Source organism: Anarhichas minor, unplaced genomic scaffold, assembly GCF_050575085.1.
Source record: "Anarhichas minor isolate MPS153535 unplaced genomic scaffold, ASM5057508v1 ptg000011l, whole genome shotgun sequence".
NCBI lineage: Eukaryota > Metazoa > Chordata > Actinopteri > Perciformes > Anarhichadidae > Anarhichas > Anarhichas minor.
The window spans coordinates 7,350,159-7,369,381 of record NW_027466457.1 but is presented as its reverse complement, the minus strand read 5'-3'; the positions used below and the strand labels follow the sequence as shown (position 1 = coordinate 7,369,381).

Here is a 19,223-nt window from a genome sequence, read left to right as displayed (position 1 = left end):
TGTATAAGAAGATCATTTAGGATGTCAGTCCGCACAAGGACATTTAGTAGCCACTGAACTGTGACTGGAAATATAAAAATGATATGTTAAATACCGTGTTTCTTAATTTTGCTTTGCATAATTTTGAATTACTCCAACAGGAGTCAAATGCAGAGTGAGTAATCTTCTCTTTACGTTTCCTTGTAAAGAAAGTATGGTTTGTGATTTAAAATACAGTATTACATGGATTACAAGGATGGCACATGGGGAAATAAAGACAGGCGCAGTACATTTATATAATATCATTATGTGTATATAGGCTGATCTTATGGTTAGAGCAAGTGGCTTATAACTTAGCTACAGTCTATGCTAGTTAAATAAAATAACAGTACATCTGTGAGCAAGACATCAGAAAGGTACAGTTGATAAAAAAATCTTACCGCAGAATTTCTTTGCGGGTGAAAAACGTACAGTCCTGCAACAAGAGAAAAATAACACAAATATGAAAATGAGGGACGTCTGATAAAAGACTGTATGCAAAATTATTTATGATACAAAAGATATTTACATGTTTTATAAAACACTCTCAATGACACATCTGTGAGTCACATAAAACATTACGGTTTCTCTGAAGTCACGTGAACAACTCTAACGCTAGTCGAAGTGTCTGGTGTCACTTAAATGATGACGTATGTGAGTGTTGTCACCTCTGCCACAGAACAATGTGGCAAGGGGAACATTATCTGCTGGTGTCTTACATGCATGTCTTGGCACACACATCATCCAACAGCCCTACAGGAGGCACTTCACTTTACATTTATTTTCCCATGTATCCACTCTGTCTGAGCTGTGCTCATGAGTGTGAGAAGCAGAGTGAAGCCAGCTGAGCACTAGAGACAGATCTATCCACTCAAAACAGTCCTGAAGATATTTGGGTTACTGATAATTGTATATGTAAAGCAATATCTAGTCATCATAACCTACTTGTCTCCATCGTGTTAGATTACACCATTAGTAAGTTGGTGAGTGGTGAACAACGAAAGAAAAAAAGTTCACTCAGTTGATATCAGGGTGTTTTACCTTAAATATCTGATCTTAGAAAAATAAGATGTATTGATACCAAAGACAGAAACTAATGCAACCAGAAAACAACAGTGTGTTAATACGTTTTTTAAAGAGCAGCAGGAGTAACCAGAGAGGCTCTTGAAAACCAAACTGTCTCCTGAGAGTAAAGTTTCACAGCATGTCAAACCGGCTTGGCATCAATTATTAAGTCCACACCTTATCACATGATAAACCTGTGCACATGAAGATGTGTTTCTTACCAGGAAACCCTGGATCGTTGTTACAGGGGACAAAGGGCCAGATGTTCTCAGATAGTGAAACAAAATCCACCAGTTTGCAGTGAAATCAAAACCTTCTGCTATTCACACCTTTATTAAGACTATGTAAATATTTAAACAGTAGAGTCATAACTGACCACGCTTTAGTGGGAAATTGATTATTGCCTTTAATTAATTGAGCCATCTGGTACTAATGATCAATATTGCACTCATCCATTTGCCTTTTTCTCTATCTCGCAAAATGTTCAGTACATTTTTGCTTTACCCAAATCGAGACATGGGTAATACCAGGGGAAAAGATGAACAGTGATGTATGACAATAAAGTCATGGAATAGTAATAAAAAGTCATAGAAAAAGCATGCAATTAAGTCTTTAAACACTGACACCTAATACGTACGAGCATTACAAAGCTGTATAAGCATAATTATTTACTTACAGTCTACTTATCTACTTATTTTATGCATTAACATGCATTTTTTTCTGATTCAGGAGTTGGACAACGCTCTTCCAACAATCTGCAGGTACACTTACCTGGTAGGCATCAAGTTGCTCGTCGGTAAATATCGTTTGCTTGTTACCCATCTTAATCAGGTAATTTGTTGCTTGTACACATTCACAACACTGAACGGCCGAGGCCTTTTCTCAATGAAAGGCATTTAGGGGGTCCGCGGCAAAGACAAAGTCTCCGCACAGGATGGGTTGACGACGATGTAAACTCTTAAGACAGGTTGTTGCTGTTGTCCTTACAGGAGATGTCCGCCATGCCTGTAAAACGCAAGGGATGCGTGAAAAACATGGAGAAAAAAAAAAAGATAAGTGGACCAGTGTCCAGTGTCGGAGCCAGTGAGGTTGTCTGCGGAGACCATGAGCTGCAGACGGATGTGCGGCAGACGGGCAGCTGCTGTCCACCAGAGCTAAGCAAACCAATAGGACCTCTGGTAAATAAATAAATAAATGAATACATGAATAAATAAATAGATACATACATAATCTAGAACCTGCTGGTAATGAAGATGCTGTCTATAGATTGTGTGTTGCTTAATGTTGATGAATCCACATAATATGTGGATTTTATATTATGAAATTGAAGGCTGCAGCTTTTATGTGTGTTGTAGCACGTCAACAACGTCATTATTTTTGGGTGAAGAAGAGTGGGGTGTAATGTGCAGTGGTAGAAAATGTATTCTGCCTACTATTATTATTATTAGCAATATTATCACTATTATTATTTGTTGTTTATAAGCTCTTGATCTGCAAAGTAGGCTAAAGGTAACGTTATATGTCACATGAGCCTAAATAACTAGTGGCATATAAAAGTTCAATCTAAATGTAGCCTGGTTGAATAAAAATACTCAAACTGAGGGAATACAAGTTACCTTCCATAATGTATGGGCACTAGCACAAACCTAAAATGATGTCTGGCCAGACACTTTCCATTAACCCCTTTTTTCCCATATTTGTCAGCTTTTTTTCAAAACAAATTAACTCATAGTAGAAATGCATATGGGTTATGTCATTGGATTATACTTTGCATGCTCATGTATTTTCTATCCTTTGGATTAAATTAATTAAGACTAGTAAGAATTGACTATAACGTTCCCATATGGCCACAACAGAAACCCACTGACTGGTGATTTCTCATTGCTGTGTATCCAAAGAAAAACTTTGAATTGCCACGAACCTGTTGCACAGACACAACATCTAACAAATACTGCAACAATGTCCCCCAGCCACGTCCTCGTCCTCCCTCTAACACACAGTGTATCGCCTCCGTGTCGTTCCGCTGTGCTGGACTGCAGAGACTTGAGGTCCGTGCAATCCCACCTGCGTGCCTGTATTGCAGCACACAGCAGTACAGTGAGCGTGTCCTGACTGCACCCCAGGACAGATGCCAGTTTCACATCCCCCCCCCCCCACCACCACCAAAACAAAACAACCACAGCCTTGTCTTTCCATTGCGTTGATTAAAACCGTCGCTTTTTATTGCGACACGTAGTTTTCAAAGTAGCAAAGTTGCCCGCGATGGACTCTAAGCGAGATAAAGACCAAGGTAAGTTGTGACGGATAGCTTGTTGCTACGTCGCTATGCTAGCCGCTAGCTAGCTGCGGCTTCAGCTAAACATGTAGCTAACAACGCGTCGTTCGTCGCATAACATTGTGCGTGTGTCATCATCAGAGGAAAAAAATGAACAGTTACCATTTCATTAACTAACCCACCCACTCTCATCCTCATGAAATCACAAAGGCGATAGACAAGATACAGCTGCTAACATGAGCTAACAGCGTTTACTGGTGTCAAGCTAAGCTAAACACCGTCACCTTTATTTGTTTCTGCGTGTGTTGATGAGTTTCAACATATGTTTGATGGCCCTGCTCCGACACGACACTGGTTCCTCCTTTTTCAGTACCCTGTCTGACAGCCCTTTCATTTGCATATTAAATAAATGAATACACCTGATGCAAATCTGAATATATATAACAGGATGAAATGTAAAAGAAAATGACCCCAGCATCATTTTTATTTATGGTCAACCTGCCGGGGAGTCAAGTGTTTCGTTTGTTTAGGCTCATGAAAGAGTCATGTGGAGTTAGTGTTAGGGACTGATTCTGCCTGAGGAAATTAAACCAAATATAACTCCCTCACTGGTTATTCATGCATGCGAAATGTCGAGCTAATACCACCACAGACAGCACACACAAACAGCACATCTGCCTGTTTGTGTCCCGTCTCTCCAGAGCTGGCAGAGGAAAAGCTCAGCGTGCTGCCAGATAATGAAATTCATGTTCTGCTTGAATTGGTATTTGCTTTTTTTAGAGAAGGACTGCATGGGTTGCTGTTTGAGTGTTCCACCTTAAACAGAGCAGACACAATTGGCTTCCAGCATTCTGCTTTTTGCAGCGCTGACTCACAACTGAGGACCCTGGGATGGTGTTGCATCTATAAGAATAGAAACGTGAATGTGTGGTTTGTTACGCCGCAGTCTCATTTCTCCCGATTCTTTCAGATGCAGACTGTGAGAAGATAACTGCTGTGCTGCTCAAGTCACGTACAGGAGAATTTGATTTGGAGTCGATACTGTTCCTCAAATTGAGAGGTCTTGGTAAGATTGAATTAATGTATATAGTAAAGCCTTTCAAAAATGCGTTATTATTGTTTATAATGATAAGTTGCATGTCTTACAGGAATCCACAATCTTGGATGCATTGGGGAGTGTATGAGTTTAGAGAAACTGGACCTCTCTGGAAATAACATCTCAAGTTTAGCTCCTCTGGCATCTCTTCGGCTTCTTTCTGTACTCGGCTTGTCTGCCAACAGGATTTCCAATTTAGGTAAGATTTCAGGAGCAACATATTATTTAGTTCCATGCTGTGTGTTCCCTTATCGTGCACATCTCTGTCATGAATTAGAATTTTTATTGCAATCTTATTGCTTTTTTGTGCTTTCAGAGCCACTGCGTAGTTGTGAAAGTTTACAGCACTTAAACTTGGCTGGTAACATCATATCCAGGTATCGCAATATGACCAAATGCTTACCCTCATTGTGAATATGTCACTAATTACAATATTAATTGCACTGTATACAAACAATGTAATGTGTCATTGCTGTTAAACATAATATTTTGCTACCAGTAATTATACTTTGACGTACAACATCCTGAATTGGTTGTGTAAAAGTCATCTCTCATCGGTTGTGTCTGCTTCAACAGCATTGAGAGCCTACACTGCCTTCAGCCTTTGAGGAAGCTCGAAAATATACGTCTCAAAGACAACACCTACAATTACACTAATCCAGGTAATTGTTTTGTTGTGACTTTATTTGAAAACAACCCCGTGAATGGAATATCTTGATACTCACAGTGGCTTTCTCTGTGCACAGTGTGCAGGAACTCATCATATAGAAATATAGTTCTTGAGATGTTCCCCAACATCAAAGTGCTGGATGGTAAGACTTTTTTCTTTTCTTTTAGTCTCTTGCGTAACGTTAACTCCGAGACTCTGTTACATTTTTTGAATCTGTTTCTAATCTGTAGGTGAAAGAGTGGTGGGACGTGGGAGTGAGTTGTACCAATTATGCAAGGACATCGATGATACCATCAAAGGTGTGTTTGTTAATTAGTGTGTGACTGTGTCATGACTTATTATCACACTCCATTCATCAGTCTAAGTTCAGTTGTTATTTATCTTGCATACACAATCGTCCAAAGTCTGTGATGCAGTTTGCAATTGTTAAAGTTTTAATATTCCAAGTAAAACATTACTGAACTGTTTGTCTTTCTATGAATGTCCAGCCGGTTTATACAAGAATGGACAGCTTGTTGAACATCCAGATTGCAAACCATGGGTGGAGGATAATTACTGGGAGATAAAAAGATCAAACAATGCCATTATTGAAGAAGCCTACAAACAGTTTAACGGTAAGAGGTTCTCTGCAGAGCAATTCTTTAAAAAGAAAAGTGTTGCATTTGATCCACAGTAACCAGTCAACTCAACTCTATATAATCCTTTCCCTACATTTATTTTCCTCTCCAGATGTACTTCATGAATGCAGACTCCTCAACAACAGAGCCACTCATGTCATTTCGCAAACTGAAAGATCTATGAGCCTGAAGAAGCAGCCAAAGCAGTATGCTATCTGAGTTGGGCTATTTGAGACACACTTGTGTGCAAGTTTTATTATGATATTCCATGGCTAATGTACTGTAGGTTTTTCAAATTACTAAACTGTATCCAAATGCTTGATAAGTACCATTGCCAGACAAATGCTTTGTGTTGCAGTGTGAGGCATTTGTTGAAATCTCATCCTATGCATTATGTATCGAAGGATACATGTAAGTGGTTTGAAAACCTTTATCCATGCTGACACCCCTCAGTTTGGTTCAAAAGATGTCTTTACTTGCACAGTGTGCATTTTGTACGATGTTGTAGCCTGCATTCATGCTGAGAGATTTGCTGCTTAAGATTTTCTATAGGTTTTACGTAATTAAGAGCTTTCTTCCATTTTGCATTGCTGGATAATTTTGGGAGTACATATCTCCCATGCTGTATGCTTTCTTTGTGACGTGAGGTGAACATTTTGCAAAAGTGGATGATTGTTTCAGCTGTTTCTACTTGTTTTATATCATAAAGTTTATTATTTGTGGAACCACCTTGTGGCAAATACAATTGCTTCACATCTCTTTTTACTCATACCTACAACTGGTACTGTGCGTACATAGTAGACATTGTTTGCACATCCACTGCAAAAGAAAACACGTACGTGGACTCTGAGAAGCGGTCCAGTGGCGCCACCTGGTGGTGCAAAGATGTCTGTGCGGCAATTCTAGTCGCAGTCCATCCATTATTCAGACCAGCAATCAGTCGTTAGCCCGTTTATGATCACAAGTACGCGTTTTCCTCTCATAAACTCGCATTTAGTTTTTTCAAGTATCACTTGAGAGGAAGTAATTTCCCTAAATGTCATTGCTAATCCGGGAAGATATCCAGAATAACAGCACGAGGAAATCCTGTCTTTAAAGGTGCATTTAAGTGTAGAATTAGTCAGTATTATACAATGAATTAAAAGAGTGTATAACTGAACGTTGCATCCATAAAATAATTTAAATTGTCATGCATCATGACGTTAACTAATGTTGAGATTTATTTAATGAGGGTTGATTTCGGGAGGAAATAGTCCCGAACGGACATCCGCTTTGTGTTGCGGTGAGCTCGACAAGCTGCTGCTGACTCTGCTGCATCGACCTTGGCTAGTTGAAGATGGCAGGGACGGCGTGGAGGTCAGCGGTATGTACGGGGGAAATATGTAAATGGTATTTTAGGTATTGCACCAAACTCATGACATTGTGTTTAGATGAATCCAGTGACGCTAAACCTGCAGGCATACCAGATACCAACGTAACCTACCCATGCAACTAGCTGTAGCTGTTATACATGTCTTATTTGATCATGCATTGTTGTAAAAGTTAGTTTGTAGCTGATTGCTCAACAGATGTCAATGAAATGTCCCTCATCTACAGATTCTTAACCTACTAAAACAGTGGGGTTTGTCGCTCAATGGCAAGGATAAAATCAAGGCTCAGGAAGTAAGTTCAGCACAACGTTACGCATTAAAACGTGGACTGTCCTTCCTGCGTTTGGAAAAAGCTCTCGGCGCCTTTGCTATACTGCATGTCTACAATTTCTGCAATTCAACTATAGCGTTGAGCTACGCTAACATATGTAAGCTAATTTACTGTTAACTGGCAGCTGTGTTTCAGGTATTGGCTGTTAGTGATCTTCATTGCCCTCTTTTGAGGTGATGGTGTTTATCAACAGCAAAGGTTAATTGCATATTAAGTCACTTATACTGAACAAGACAACAGAAAATTGCCTTTTCGATGCAATGAGCATGCTAATCAAAGAACTAACAACTCCTGCTGTGAATGGGACCGAGTCTCCTCTTCCAGGACGTCCTTTGTAAATTTCTCTCATGCTTATCCATCCATCCAGACATTAATGGCTTGTGCTTCATGTAATTGTACTGCTTGTCATGTTCAGATACGTGTGCACAACAGTGATTATGTACCTTTTGGTCAAAAAGAGTGCAGTACAGAGGAATAGTTATCCAGATCAAGTAGTCTAACATAAGTGTACAATTCTTGGGTACTTCTGTTCTTTGTTGGGGGTAGGGTTTAATTTAGCCTTTACAAACCGTGGCCATTTTTGATTGTCAGGTGTCACGAGTGGTTGGAGCTTTGAAGAAAGAGACCCCACAACCCAGGACGTTCACGCGTGGAGTATGTATCTTTCCTTTAATGCTACACATTTTGCTTGTATTAAACTGTGACTCTGAGGTGTGTAATTATTCGTATATCATTGCATGTTATGTGTCTTTGTTCTGCCTCACAGATTCAAACTGTTACTTTAATCCCTGGGGATGGAATTGGTCCGGAGATCTCCACTGCTGTCATGAAGATATTTGAAGTAGCTGAAGTTAGTACTGGCTGCCGAACATCATTGTTCACCAGGAACAATAAACAGCAAAAAGGATTTTTTTTTTAGGTTGCGATAGATAACACTGTATTTGCATTACTCCAGCACTAATACCGAAGAGACAAATCGGATAAATAATTAAAGTCTTGGAAAAAGCTCCATAATGTAAACTGATCTAGTGATTTTTCTGTACATACACTTTTCTTTTTTTAAATCTAGGCACCTATTCAGTGGGAGGAGAGAAATGTTACAGCCATCCAAGGACCTGGTGGCAAGTGGATGATCCCTCCTGATGCCAAAGAATCGATGGACAGGAACAACATTGGCCTAAAAGGTAACCTGTTTAATAGGCTTATAATTACTTAAAGAAACTACAAGAGCGATAAAATAACTTTATCCTTTGTGGTGGAAAGAGGTTTAAAAATATGGGACTGATACTTTACTGTTCATTACAAACATGACACATTGGTTTAGATCTTATCCTTATTGTTCTAGTACATAATATTGAATTGCTCAACAATCTACAGGTCCTTTGAAGACGCCAATAGCTGCTGGCCATCCCTCTATGAACCTCCTGCTGAGGAAAACCTTTGACCTCTATGCCAATGTGCGCCCCTGTGTGTCCATTGAGGGCTACAAGACCCCCTACACGGATGTGAACCTGGTCACCATCAGGGAGAACACTGAGGGAGAATACAGTGGGATTGAACATGTGGTGAGACCCTTTAACAGCACATCACTTGTTTAGTTGTTGCATTGTTTACAGTTTATTTTTCATACATTACATTGTTCTTTTGACATTTTGATTATTTCCTCACTGAATTAACATAAAGGCTTATTTCATTTAATAGATCAAAACGTATCTCATCGTCTTGTTTTGCTTCCCCAGTGAAGACACCTTTTGATATTAAGGAATTGAACCGTTGTCATTTTGTTTTTGAAAAAGCTGAAACACTGGTTATACTTTACATATTTTACCTGAATCTCTCTTGGATTTGTATTTTTTCAGATTGTTGATGGGGTTGTTCAGAGTATTAAGCTCATTACAGAGCAAGCCAGCCAACGCATCGCAGAGTATGCTTTTGAATATGCCAAAAATAATCAGAGGGCCACTGTTACTGCTGTTCATAAGGCCAATATTATGTAAGTTGCTTCAAGTAATTTGTCATTTTAAAGCTGTTTGCTAAAATGTAATGGTTGTCCTCTGTTGACATTTCTTCTAGGCGCATGTCTGATGGCCTTTTCCTACGAAAATGCAGAGAGGCTGCTGAAAAGCACAAAGATGTGAAATTCAATGAGATGTACTTGGATACTGTTTGCCTTAATGTAAGTCCCAATAGCATTTGTTCTGAATTGGTTTTGTGTGTGTAATGTTTTAGATGGATATAAAGAAATATTTTGTTGGAGGTTTTGCTTATTAATTAATAGTTGCATGGTTTATACATGTTCTTATAGATGGTACAGAATCCTACAGAGTTTGATGTATTAGTGATGCCGAATTTGTACGGAGACATCTTGAGGTAAGTAAACCTCTTGCATATTGCACTTGTTGTACTAATAAGTCATATTTTCTCCATTATTTTTGTTCCTCAATGAAATGGACCAAAAAGCACGTATTTACAAACTAAGAATACATCTAAAAAGGTAACTGTGTGTTTACCATTACAGTGATCTTTGTGCTGGACTAATTGGAGGTCTCGGAGTGACTCCAAGTGGAAACATTGGCGCTAATGGTGTTGCCATATTTGAGTCGGTATGTTCTTTTTATTCCCATTTGTCAGACTGTGATGACCAAAGTACATGTTGCACAGTAGACGTTCGTGGTGTGGGATGAGTGAGTTAAGGAGAGAGAAGTGTGTGCACATCCTGGCAAATATACTCATGTGCGAGACAAAAAAAACGTAACTGTAGGGCACAGAGGAGGTCTGCACACAGTTCCAAATGGCTCCAAATGGTAAATTTCTCTTTCTCTTGTTACGATCTGCAAAGATCTTCATCAGGCAAACGTGAAAGAGAAAACAGGAAAATCAACCCACATCGCTATCACATTTACCTTATTGAAATGTTGCCTTACAAGAGAAATAAACCATTTGGAGTGTGCAGACCTCCTTTTGTGCCCCAGAGTTAGCTAATCACATCAAAGTTTGGCTTCTTCATGTCTCTTATCTTTTCATAACATCTCAACCATGATGATAGATTGTGATTAATTTCTCCTGTCAGGTTCATGGAACTGCCCCAGACATAGCAGGGAAAGACATGGCCAACCCCACCGCCTTGCTGCTCAGTGCGGTCATGATGCTGCGGCACATGGGCCTGCATGGCCACGCCAAGAAGATTGAGACTGCCTGCTTTGACGTCATTCGAGACAAAAAGGTAATCTATACTTGTCACGAAAGAAAGAAATGCCATTTTGGTTGTATGTTTTCATTTTGATTTATTATGATTTTATCTGTCTGTCTTCAAGGTTCTAACCAAAGACCTGGGAGGAAACTCCAAGTGCTCAGAATTCACAGAAGCAATATGTCAACGAGTGAGAGATCTGGTTTAATAAGACCACAAGTTATGTGTTAGGGTCACTTTGTTTCATGGCAAGTTGTATCTGCACATACTGCACATTTTAATCCATGATATGTATTTAAAAAGAAAAAACACTCTGGGATTAGACATTCCAAATGTTTCATTATTCTTGTTGCACTATCTCTTGAGCATCCGTTACTGTATATGTGATATGCATTTTATTCCTGAACTGTTTTATCTGTGGTGGATATTGTCTATTTATTGGCTACATTTCAACTATTGTCTTATGTAATTAACACTGCTATTGTAACACAAAAGATGTAATCTGTAACCTCCATGAACACTTGAGAAACACTCAAAATGTCAACAAGTCAAACCCTTAAATTCTGTTCTTGGATATATTTCACAGCCATTTATGAAATTAAAGCTTTAATGATTTAAACATAGTAAGTTAACGGTTATAGTAATCTCTATTGTGAAACTGTTTTTCTTGCTGCAACTATAATGAATGTATAAAGAAAAAATATTACAATGACATTAGAAATGCTAGACTTTTTATTCTTGTGGGTATCATAAACCGTCTCAGCTGCTATGATGGTGACTCCTGTGTGATTAGATTCCTGGTGGAAGTTATTTCCATGTTTAGTTTTTATCCAAATTGGTATCAACGATATACTGAATACCACACATTATTTACAAAAACTACAGAGTACCATCCTATCATACAAGTAACTAGTATGATTTCAAAGCAGTACAAATGTATTGTTTACAAGAAACTAATAGGAATTAATAAGAAATATTTCTGCCTAAGAGAATAAATTAAATATGGTCCCGATATCATTTTTCATTATCTGGATAACAAGGCATCGCCTTCAGTGCTAAAAGCATTGACAAAAACTTCCTCTTGTCCCCAATGAGCAAGGCATTGCTGATGATCTCCTTTTTCACTGCTTCCTCTGTGGGAACAGCTGTGATAATCAGCTCTGAATGAAGAGAGAGACAGGGCACCCTGACATTACATGACTCCTAACAAGGATAATAGATCCGTCTGTTCTGTCCAGAACAACATGGACTCAAGTGTGAGTAATGCACAGAATGTGAGCTAGTGACCAGATGAGCAATTTTCTTACAATAGCTTAATTTGCTCAGATTATTCTACCTTTTCTTCTCCCTGTGATGGACAAGAAACCCTATTAGTCTATCTTCCCCAGATCTCCAGAATGCAGCCATCCGTCTTCATCCAAAGCTTCTCTTATTTTGTCTTCCATATTGAGGAAACCCTTGAAAATGTTTGCCTGTCTCCTCAGAGTAAGCCAGACACCACCTTACCATAGCATTATCAGAGAAAATAGTGATTTCTATTATTTTATATTCAAATTTTCTCTTTGAAAAATGCATTTAAGTATTCTGTTTGGTGGGTAATTTAATTCCCAGATTTTCTTACATTGGATAAGAATTATTTAAAAAAACTCCAGTTTCATAATTTTTACTTTTGCATACACTTCTGATTGGCTTCTAGAGCGACTGACATTGCCCATGTCACCAGTTTCTTTTTCACATATCCACACTCACTGATTGCCTGTTTTATTCTCTCCATCATCTTCTCCATGTGGGATGAAGGACACACTTCTAGCAAAGTTGTTATCAGGCTTCCCTACAACAAGTTAAGTACAAAATAGGCTTAAAAACACATTCTAATTCGGTCAATCGTCATTTTTTTCAAAACTACATTATTCAACTCATCTCTTAATAAATTTGTTTGCATGTTCGTATTTAAAAGAACAACGCAGGGAGATCTGGGGAAAAACTAGTAATTGTTCCCACAGTAGCTTTACCATATTGCTTTTTTACTTTTAAGTAAAAATCACTTATTTGATCGCTTTAGTTGGTAGTTATATTGCAGGTACATTACTAATACTACATAATATAGTTAACAAATACATTCTAATGTATTTGGCCCAACTTCATCAGCTACAACACAAAGTGATGCACATTAATGCATCAATTATCAAGTTATGTAAAGGACCTGAGTAGTCTCTCTCTCTCTCTCTCTCCCTCGTTCTCTCTCTCTCTCTCTCTCTCTCTCTCCCTCGTTCTCTCTCTCTCTCTCTCTCTCTCTCTCTCTCTCCCTCGTTCTCTCTCTCTCTCTCTCCCCCCTCAGGTCCAACGACACTTCCGGCGGCCCCTCTTCTCACAGCTCTCCAGAAAGTTCTGCACGATAGAGCCTTTATAAGAACCAGCCATCTTCCGTCAGCAGTCTCAGCGAAAGCTAGGATATTAACATCAACTGTCAAGTGAGTACACTAGGCTGTGATTGGAAACAGCGATTTAGCTATACGGCAAATGAATGCTAACGGTTTCATTCAAGCCTGAACACAACGTAGGCTCTTAACCAACGTAATATGGTTGCAATTCATTTACGTTAAACAACACGTGCTGCTGCCGGTGGCTATAAGCGTAACGTTAATTCCGTCGCACGTCCTGGCTACTGTGGACTTTGTGGATGTGTATTCGCGTTGTTAGCTAACGTTGATTTGAGGTTTTTACTACATGTGGCTAACCTTCACGTTGACGGTAGCATTGGATCTATATGCTAATGTGTGTCTTTTGGTTTTAGGTTGTCACCATGGTGCACGAAACCGGCTACTACGATCTATTGGGTGTCAATCCCAAAGCCTCACAAGATGACCTTAAAAAAGCGTACAGGAAACTGGCATTGAAATATCACCCCGACAAGAACCCCGATGAGGGCGAGAAGGTAAGTTAGCGCTAGTTACATAAAGCTAACGTGAGGGTGTCGCCCTTTCTAATTTTAAAGTGCTCGCCTTGTTGAGTTACCCCCCCCCTGGAACTTTCTGGAATGGTCTCACAGCTCCTCGGGTTAAGTACAGGAAGATCTGCCCCATGACGCTGGGTGGAATGCATCAGACAAGAAGTTGTGACCTTAAAATAAAATGAAGTGGCTCTTTACTGTCATTGTAGACAATGTGTTAACACTCCAGGGCTAATATCAGTGATCGGTTCGGATTAATTACACAGTTTAACGTTAACCACCGCAGTGTGACATACAGTCTTATCGTTATCGGCCGATATTCTGTAAAATATGCTTTTCTAGTCGCTGATCTCTGATAATGTTACAATGTAACTAATCCTTAAATGTTCGACGGTTCCGTTCGGTTCCATTATGACGCGTTCAGGCTCTGCTCAGTGAAAATGAGTATTTGGCGAAGGTACGTTATAACGTTATCGTGATGTGTTCACGTGTAATCTCGTAAATTGTAGTTTTGGAAAGAAACCTGATTAAATCCAGTTGTATGAAGGAGATGTTTTCACAGCAATATAAAATGGATGTTAGAGATGCATTATGAGCTATTTACACCAACTCTAAGCAGTTTATAATGAATCATTAAAATCACTAATTACAATATTTGTTTTGATAAAAATGCAATCTTTTATTTCCTTATTTGATTTGTATGTTTTTATGAGGAAAAAAACTAAAGTAAAAGGATGAAATTTAGAAATGTTAAGGGTTTAGAGGCTTCAAAGTGGTTGAAATGATTTTTGGGACGGTAGCAAAAAAAAAGAGTTTGGAACCATCCAGACCAGCTGCTGTGATCAAACAACAATATGGATCGACAATTGGTATAGGTGGCAAAATACATGATCAGGGATCTGTAAAAGTTTTATTTGCTCCTTTTTTTTCTTTTGTGCTGATCTAATTCATGACTGATCCGTGATACGATCCGAACCGTGAGTTTTATGATCCGTTGCACCACTAAATATCAGTCATTGTCAGAAAGAATAGTCGAGAGATTAATTATTTAAGAAGACTTTAGATGCAGTCTTGTTATCAAAAAGTTCTTTCTTTTCATCACCACAGTTCAAGCTTATATCTCAAGCATACGAGGTGCTGTCAAACCCAGAGAAACGAGACCTGTATGACCAAGGAGGAGAACAAGCGATCAAAGAGGGAGGCATGAGTGGAGGAACTTCCCCAATGGACATGTTCAACATGTTCTTTGGAGGTGGAGGAAGGATGCAGAGAGAAAGAAGAGGTAGGATTTAAGTAATCTAGCAGCAGACCGCTTACATATTCAAATACCCACGGCTTGCACAACTGTTTACCCTGCATATATATGTGCCTTTCCTGTAGGGAAGAATGTTGTCCATCAGCTTAGTGTTACACTGGAGGAGATGTACAAAGGCAGCTCCAGGAAGCTTGGACTTCAAAAGAGTGTAATTTGTGAAAAATGTGAAGGTATGTAGTGTTATATTCTTTTTTGTTTTTAATCGCATATTCAATGTAAATGTCTGTTTTTTGTTCAATAAATGGCAATCTCCTGTTTTGATACAGGTTATGGTGGTAAGAAAGGTGCCTTGGAGAAGTGCTCAACTTGCAAAGGAAGAGGAGTACAAGTGAAGGTGCAACAGATTGGACCGGGCATGATCCAGCAGATCCAAAGCATGTGTGCAGACTGCCAGGGACAGGGCGAGAAATTTAACTCTAAAGACCGCTGCAAGAGCTGCAACGGACGCAAAGTAGAACGCAAGAAGAAAGTTCTTGAAGTTCACATTGATAAAGGTATGTTATTTCCCCCTATCTGAGATACTCATATTTTATATCGTAGTGTAAATATGTCTGCATGGGCAAACTAAACTGAAGGTGAATGTTCTGTGCAGGTATGAGAGACGGTCAGAAAATTACATTCACTGGAGAAGGCGACCAGGAACCTGGATTGGAGCCCGGGGACGTGATCATAGTTCTGGATCAGAAGGAGCACCCTGTGTTCCAGAGAAAAGTCAACGATCTGACCATGAAGATGAACATCAAACTGGCTGAGGCTCTGTGTGGTTTCAAGAAGACCATTCAAACATTAGATGACCGAATGCTCATCATCACCTCACAGCCGGGTAATTGATGGAGATTCGCTGGTCTCCAGTGCTGCCTTCTCTACTAGAACGTATTTGTAATTAAAATGGCATCAACAAATGTTTTATTTTATTTTTATCAACAGGCGAAGTAATCAAGCACAGTGACGTCAAATGTGTTCAGAATGAGGGCGTGCCAATTTACAAGGAACCTTTTGAGAAGGGCCAGCTTTTCATTAAGTTCCAGGTAAGGTACACTGAACACGAAACAAATCGCATTCTTAGGTTGTAGAGACGTTTAATTTAAGCCGATTGTAATTCATCCTGTAGGTGGATTTCCCAGAGACGGGCTGGCTTCCAGAGCATCTCATGTTCCAGCTGGAAAGACTGCTTCCTCCCAGGGAGGAAGTGATGATTACCGACGACATGGAGGACGTGCAACTCTGTGAGGTGGATGTGCGGACGCAACAGAGAAGCGCCAGTGGGGAAGCTTATGAGGAAGACGAGGAGGGTCCCAGAAGTGGAGTGCAATGTCAGACGCAGTAATCGTAAAACAATGTGTTGTAGAGCATGTGGGTTTTGTTGTTTTGGATTCTTTCCTTTTTTGTGAACATGCTTTTAAAGTTCTGTTTTTCAGAGTAATATAATGCAAATAAGTAACATTAGGTTTAAAACAGCTGCCAAAGCTGTTTTTTGAGCAACACTCCTGGTATATATGCAAGTGGAGTACTCATTGTACGTTTCATTTGTGCTCCCCAAGTTATCAAAACTGTATTTTGGCTCACCGTCCCGTATGTTCGGTATTTACGATCCATGTCTTTTTATATCTGTGTGTGTTTCCTAAGAAATCAATGGCACATATATTTTCAGAAGCCCAACGGACTACTTCTATGCTTTCTGTGAAGGTAATTTCAATCTTGACAAACTGTTTTTGTTCATTTCTCAATAAAAGTCCCAGAATGCTTCAAGTTTTAGAACGGATTTCTTTATTGCCTAAATGAGATTTTATTTTGAATCATCTTACATTTTAAAAATGTTTGCTATGCTAGATTATAAATTCATCATACATAAAAGTTGGACATCTGTACAGTGACAGAACCTGCCATCAGTGAATGCACAACTGCATTGTAATCAATGTAAAAACAAGGGATTCATAAACAGCACGGCTTAATTACAGACATGATTAAGTGTACAGTCCCTTTTTAGTGTTGCTTCCTCCTGAAAGAGCAACCTGTGAAGCAAAAATCAGAATGAGTGAGGCAGCCTTCTACTTACAATTGACAGATATGTACATCTATAAAGGGAATTTATCCAACAATGATTAAACTTCTTAGGATGTTTTACCCTCAGTCAGTCTGGCCTTTCCTCCGCTTGACTGGCACAACACTGTTGCGCATCCCACACAGAGTACCACCGTCTGAGCATGGCTGAACACTGTGGTGATCTTATAGCAGCCTGCAAAGAAACATTTAACTGTCAAACAAACAATAGGGCAAATGTATAGCATGAATAATGTGGCGTAGAAAATGGACAAATGACTAGTGATGAGTCAATGTGTGACTTGCACACAATAACAGCATCTATTGTTCTTTGTGCATGTATCACACGTCCAGGATAAATTAAATCTACTGTACCTGGGCACTTCACGTCCATGAAGTAGGAGTTAGGACTCTGGACGAGTCTTTTCTTTTTATGTTGTCTTCTCTCAAGTTCAATTGAAGGATGGAGGAGGTCTCTGGCGAGCTACAGAGAAAATACATTTCATAGATGACATTTAATTTGACAGATTTTAGTGAATTGACCGCAGTCAAATAAGTGAAAGAGCTAATTAAAGAGCGTTATCTTTCCATTGCTTATGGACGGTTGTATAACAACGCTACTCCGGTGTTACACAATGTCATGTCACGTGTGTAACTGTTTTAATCTAGTCTAGTATGACAGACAACACGGCAAATAAATCCAGATGTTAGCTAGCTAACGTTTACCATGGACGTTGGCAGTAACGAAAACTAACGCTGAAGTTTTTCAGATACATTTGCATTTGTGTTTACACACCACATCCAGTGAGACTAACCACCTTGTATAAAAGAAAATACACGTTATTGTTACAGACTGTTTCTTGGCCCGACATTACTCCACAACAGGCTCTATCGCAGAACGTTTCACACGTCTGATACGGTTGCGTTCCAGCAAGTAGACCCCGCCCGTGCCACACAGGGCTAACGCTAGCTAACTTTAACTACACGTGCTGCTGCTGCTACATATCGACACAACTTCCGAGGCTTTCACACCGCGAACACAACCGCGCCGTGCGACGGTGGGAACTCGACAAGATGCATTGACAGTTGACATCACAGTATATTAACTCAAACAAAATAAATCACCACGGAAAAACAGTGTAACTTACAGGCATGTTCACAGTGCTACGCTCGCTGTCCGACGCATACGTAAGCTGGTGGAAGAGAAAGAAGGGCTGAGCAGTTCCTGGAGCTGTTGCTGCCAGACCTGCGACATCCCTGGATATTGTTAACAGGATATGTTAAAATACACGAGCATGTCCTTCAATGCAATTTTGTTAAAACAAAAATAATTCTTTGGAAATATAAATGGTTTGGTGAGGAATCGATTGCAGTATTGCATTTTGAACATTTGATGGCATTTTCTCATTAACTACTTAAATTGAAAAAAATCTGGAAACCTGCATCCTGTGTTTATAGTTGTTTTGTTGCGATACAACAGCAGACGTGTTTGTGTGGGACTTTATTGAAATCGTCATATAGATAACGAACGTTGGACCACTAAGAAACCCAAAATTATATTTATATTATATTTATATAAATTGATCAAAAAGCTGAAAAATGTAGGGAAGTATTCGACCAACCGCGATGTTAGTATTTCCCCCATTACATATAAGACAGTGATTGTTAAAAAGAAAACGAATGCATGTAAAGTTAATCCTCTCCCCTTATCCCTTTAAACTACATAGACCATGATGCAAAGCAGAAAGTGACGATACCCTCCTCGGCACCGGTCGGCTGCCAGTCTACCACAGACAGCTGAGGATTTCCAGACGGGGGACCCCGGCTCAATACGGCCTATTATTAGCAAAACGTCGGAGTCTACGGTGTGTTTAAATGGCGAAAACGTACGATTATTTATTCAAGCTGTTGCTCATCGGAGACAGCGGAGTCGGCAAGACATGTCTGCTGTTCAGATTCAGCGAGGACTCCTTCAATACCACCTTCATATCCACAATAGGTGATTATACCCTGCTGCCGCCCCTAAATATAAATCTGACATAATGCATGCCCGTATCAACCGATGCTTTACAGCATTGCACACATGGTGGTCAATATTTAGGACTATTATTCATATTTTCTTCTATTACACAGACCCCTATTCGTTAAAGCGGCAGTAACTGCATAGGAGCAAGACAATGGGAGAGACTCATTATAGCGATCACCTGTCCTTGATGGCTTATAGGCACCAGATATTAAATATGGAATGAGATCAAAAAACTGCAGTCATGATGTTTGACCTTTGGA

The 19,223-nt window shown here is 39.5% G+C and overlaps 5 protein-coding genes across 6 annotated transcripts in view; 4 read left to right on the top strand and 1 right to left on the bottom strand.

Annotated features, from left to right (window-relative positions):
• The first annotated feature begins 3,215 nt into the window (after window positions 1–3,215).
• lrrc61 (leucine rich repeat containing 61) lies at window positions 3,216–6,466 on the top strand. Its single transcript, XM_076089142.1, has 9 exons — window positions 3,216–3,373; window positions 4,329–4,424; window positions 4,507–4,653; window positions 4,771–4,831; window positions 5,031–5,116; window positions 5,201–5,266; window positions 5,355–5,423; window positions 5,613–5,738; window positions 5,854–6,466. The coding sequence occupies exons 1-9, from the start codon at window positions 3,346–3,348 to the stop codon at window positions 5,958–5,960; spliced, it is 786 nt and encodes a 261-aa protein (XP_075945257.1). The 5' UTR covers window positions 3,216–3,345; the 3' UTR covers window positions 5,961–6,466.
• Window positions 6,467–6,553: 87 nt separating this feature from the next.
• Window positions 6,554–11,573, top strand: idh3a (isocitrate dehydrogenase (NAD(+)) 3 catalytic subunit alpha). Its single transcript, XM_076089141.1, has 12 exons — window positions 6,554–7,104; window positions 7,338–7,403; window positions 8,034–8,096; window positions 8,209–8,292; window positions 8,512–8,626; window positions 8,820–9,007; window positions 9,302–9,435; window positions 9,516–9,618; window positions 9,748–9,812; window positions 9,961–10,045; window positions 10,513–10,665; window positions 10,757–11,573. The coding sequence occupies exons 1-12, from the start codon at window positions 7,078–7,080 to the stop codon at window positions 10,838–10,840; spliced, it is 1,167 nt and encodes a 388-aa protein (XP_075945256.1). The 5' UTR covers window positions 6,554–7,077; the 3' UTR covers window positions 10,841–11,573.
• Window positions 11,574–12,957: 1,384 nt separating this feature from the next.
• On the top strand, window positions 12,958–16,646 carry dnaja (DnaJ heat shock protein family (Hsp40) member A). 2 transcript variants are annotated; one of them, XM_076089138.1, is made up of 8 exons: window positions 12,958–13,103; window positions 13,427–13,567; window positions 14,690–14,864; window positions 14,963–15,067; window positions 15,164–15,391; window positions 15,490–15,720; window positions 15,825–15,925; window positions 16,009–16,646. In XM_076089138.1, exons 2-8 carry the CDS (start codon window positions 13,436–13,438, stop codon window positions 16,222–16,224), a joined length of 1,188 nt encoding a protein of 395 aa, XP_075945253.1. In that variant the 5' UTR covers window positions 12,958–13,103; window positions 13,427–13,435; the 3' UTR covers window positions 16,225–16,646. The 2 variants fall into 2 exon arrangements, with proteins under 2 accessions (XP_075945253.1, XP_075945254.1); XM_076089139.1 differs by lacking the exons at window positions 12,958–13,103; window positions 13,427–13,567 and adding an exon at window positions 13,583–14,559.
• On the bottom strand, window positions 16,642–18,220 carry rps27l (ribosomal protein S27 like). The gene is made up of 4 exons (XM_076089144.1): window positions 18,086–18,220; window positions 17,313–17,421; window positions 17,023–17,133; window positions 16,642–16,909 (listed from the first exon to the last, which is right to left on the bottom strand). The coding sequence occupies exons 1-4, from the start codon at window positions 18,089–18,091 to the stop codon at window positions 16,881–16,883; spliced, it is 255 nt and encodes an 84-aa protein (XP_075945259.1). The 5' UTR covers window positions 18,092–18,220; the 3' UTR covers window positions 16,642–16,880.
• The window catches only part of LOC142947500 (ras-related protein Rab-8B), a 4,235-nt gene continuing 2,976 nt past the window's right edge, over window positions 17,965–19,223 (top strand). The window contains exon 1 of the mRNA XM_076089143.1: window positions 17,965–18,936. Within this exon, the coding sequence (XP_075945258.1) occupies window positions 18,813–18,936 (124 nt within the window). The 5' untranslated portion in view covers window positions 17,965–18,812. The remainder of the gene's footprint in view (window positions 18,937–19,223) is intronic.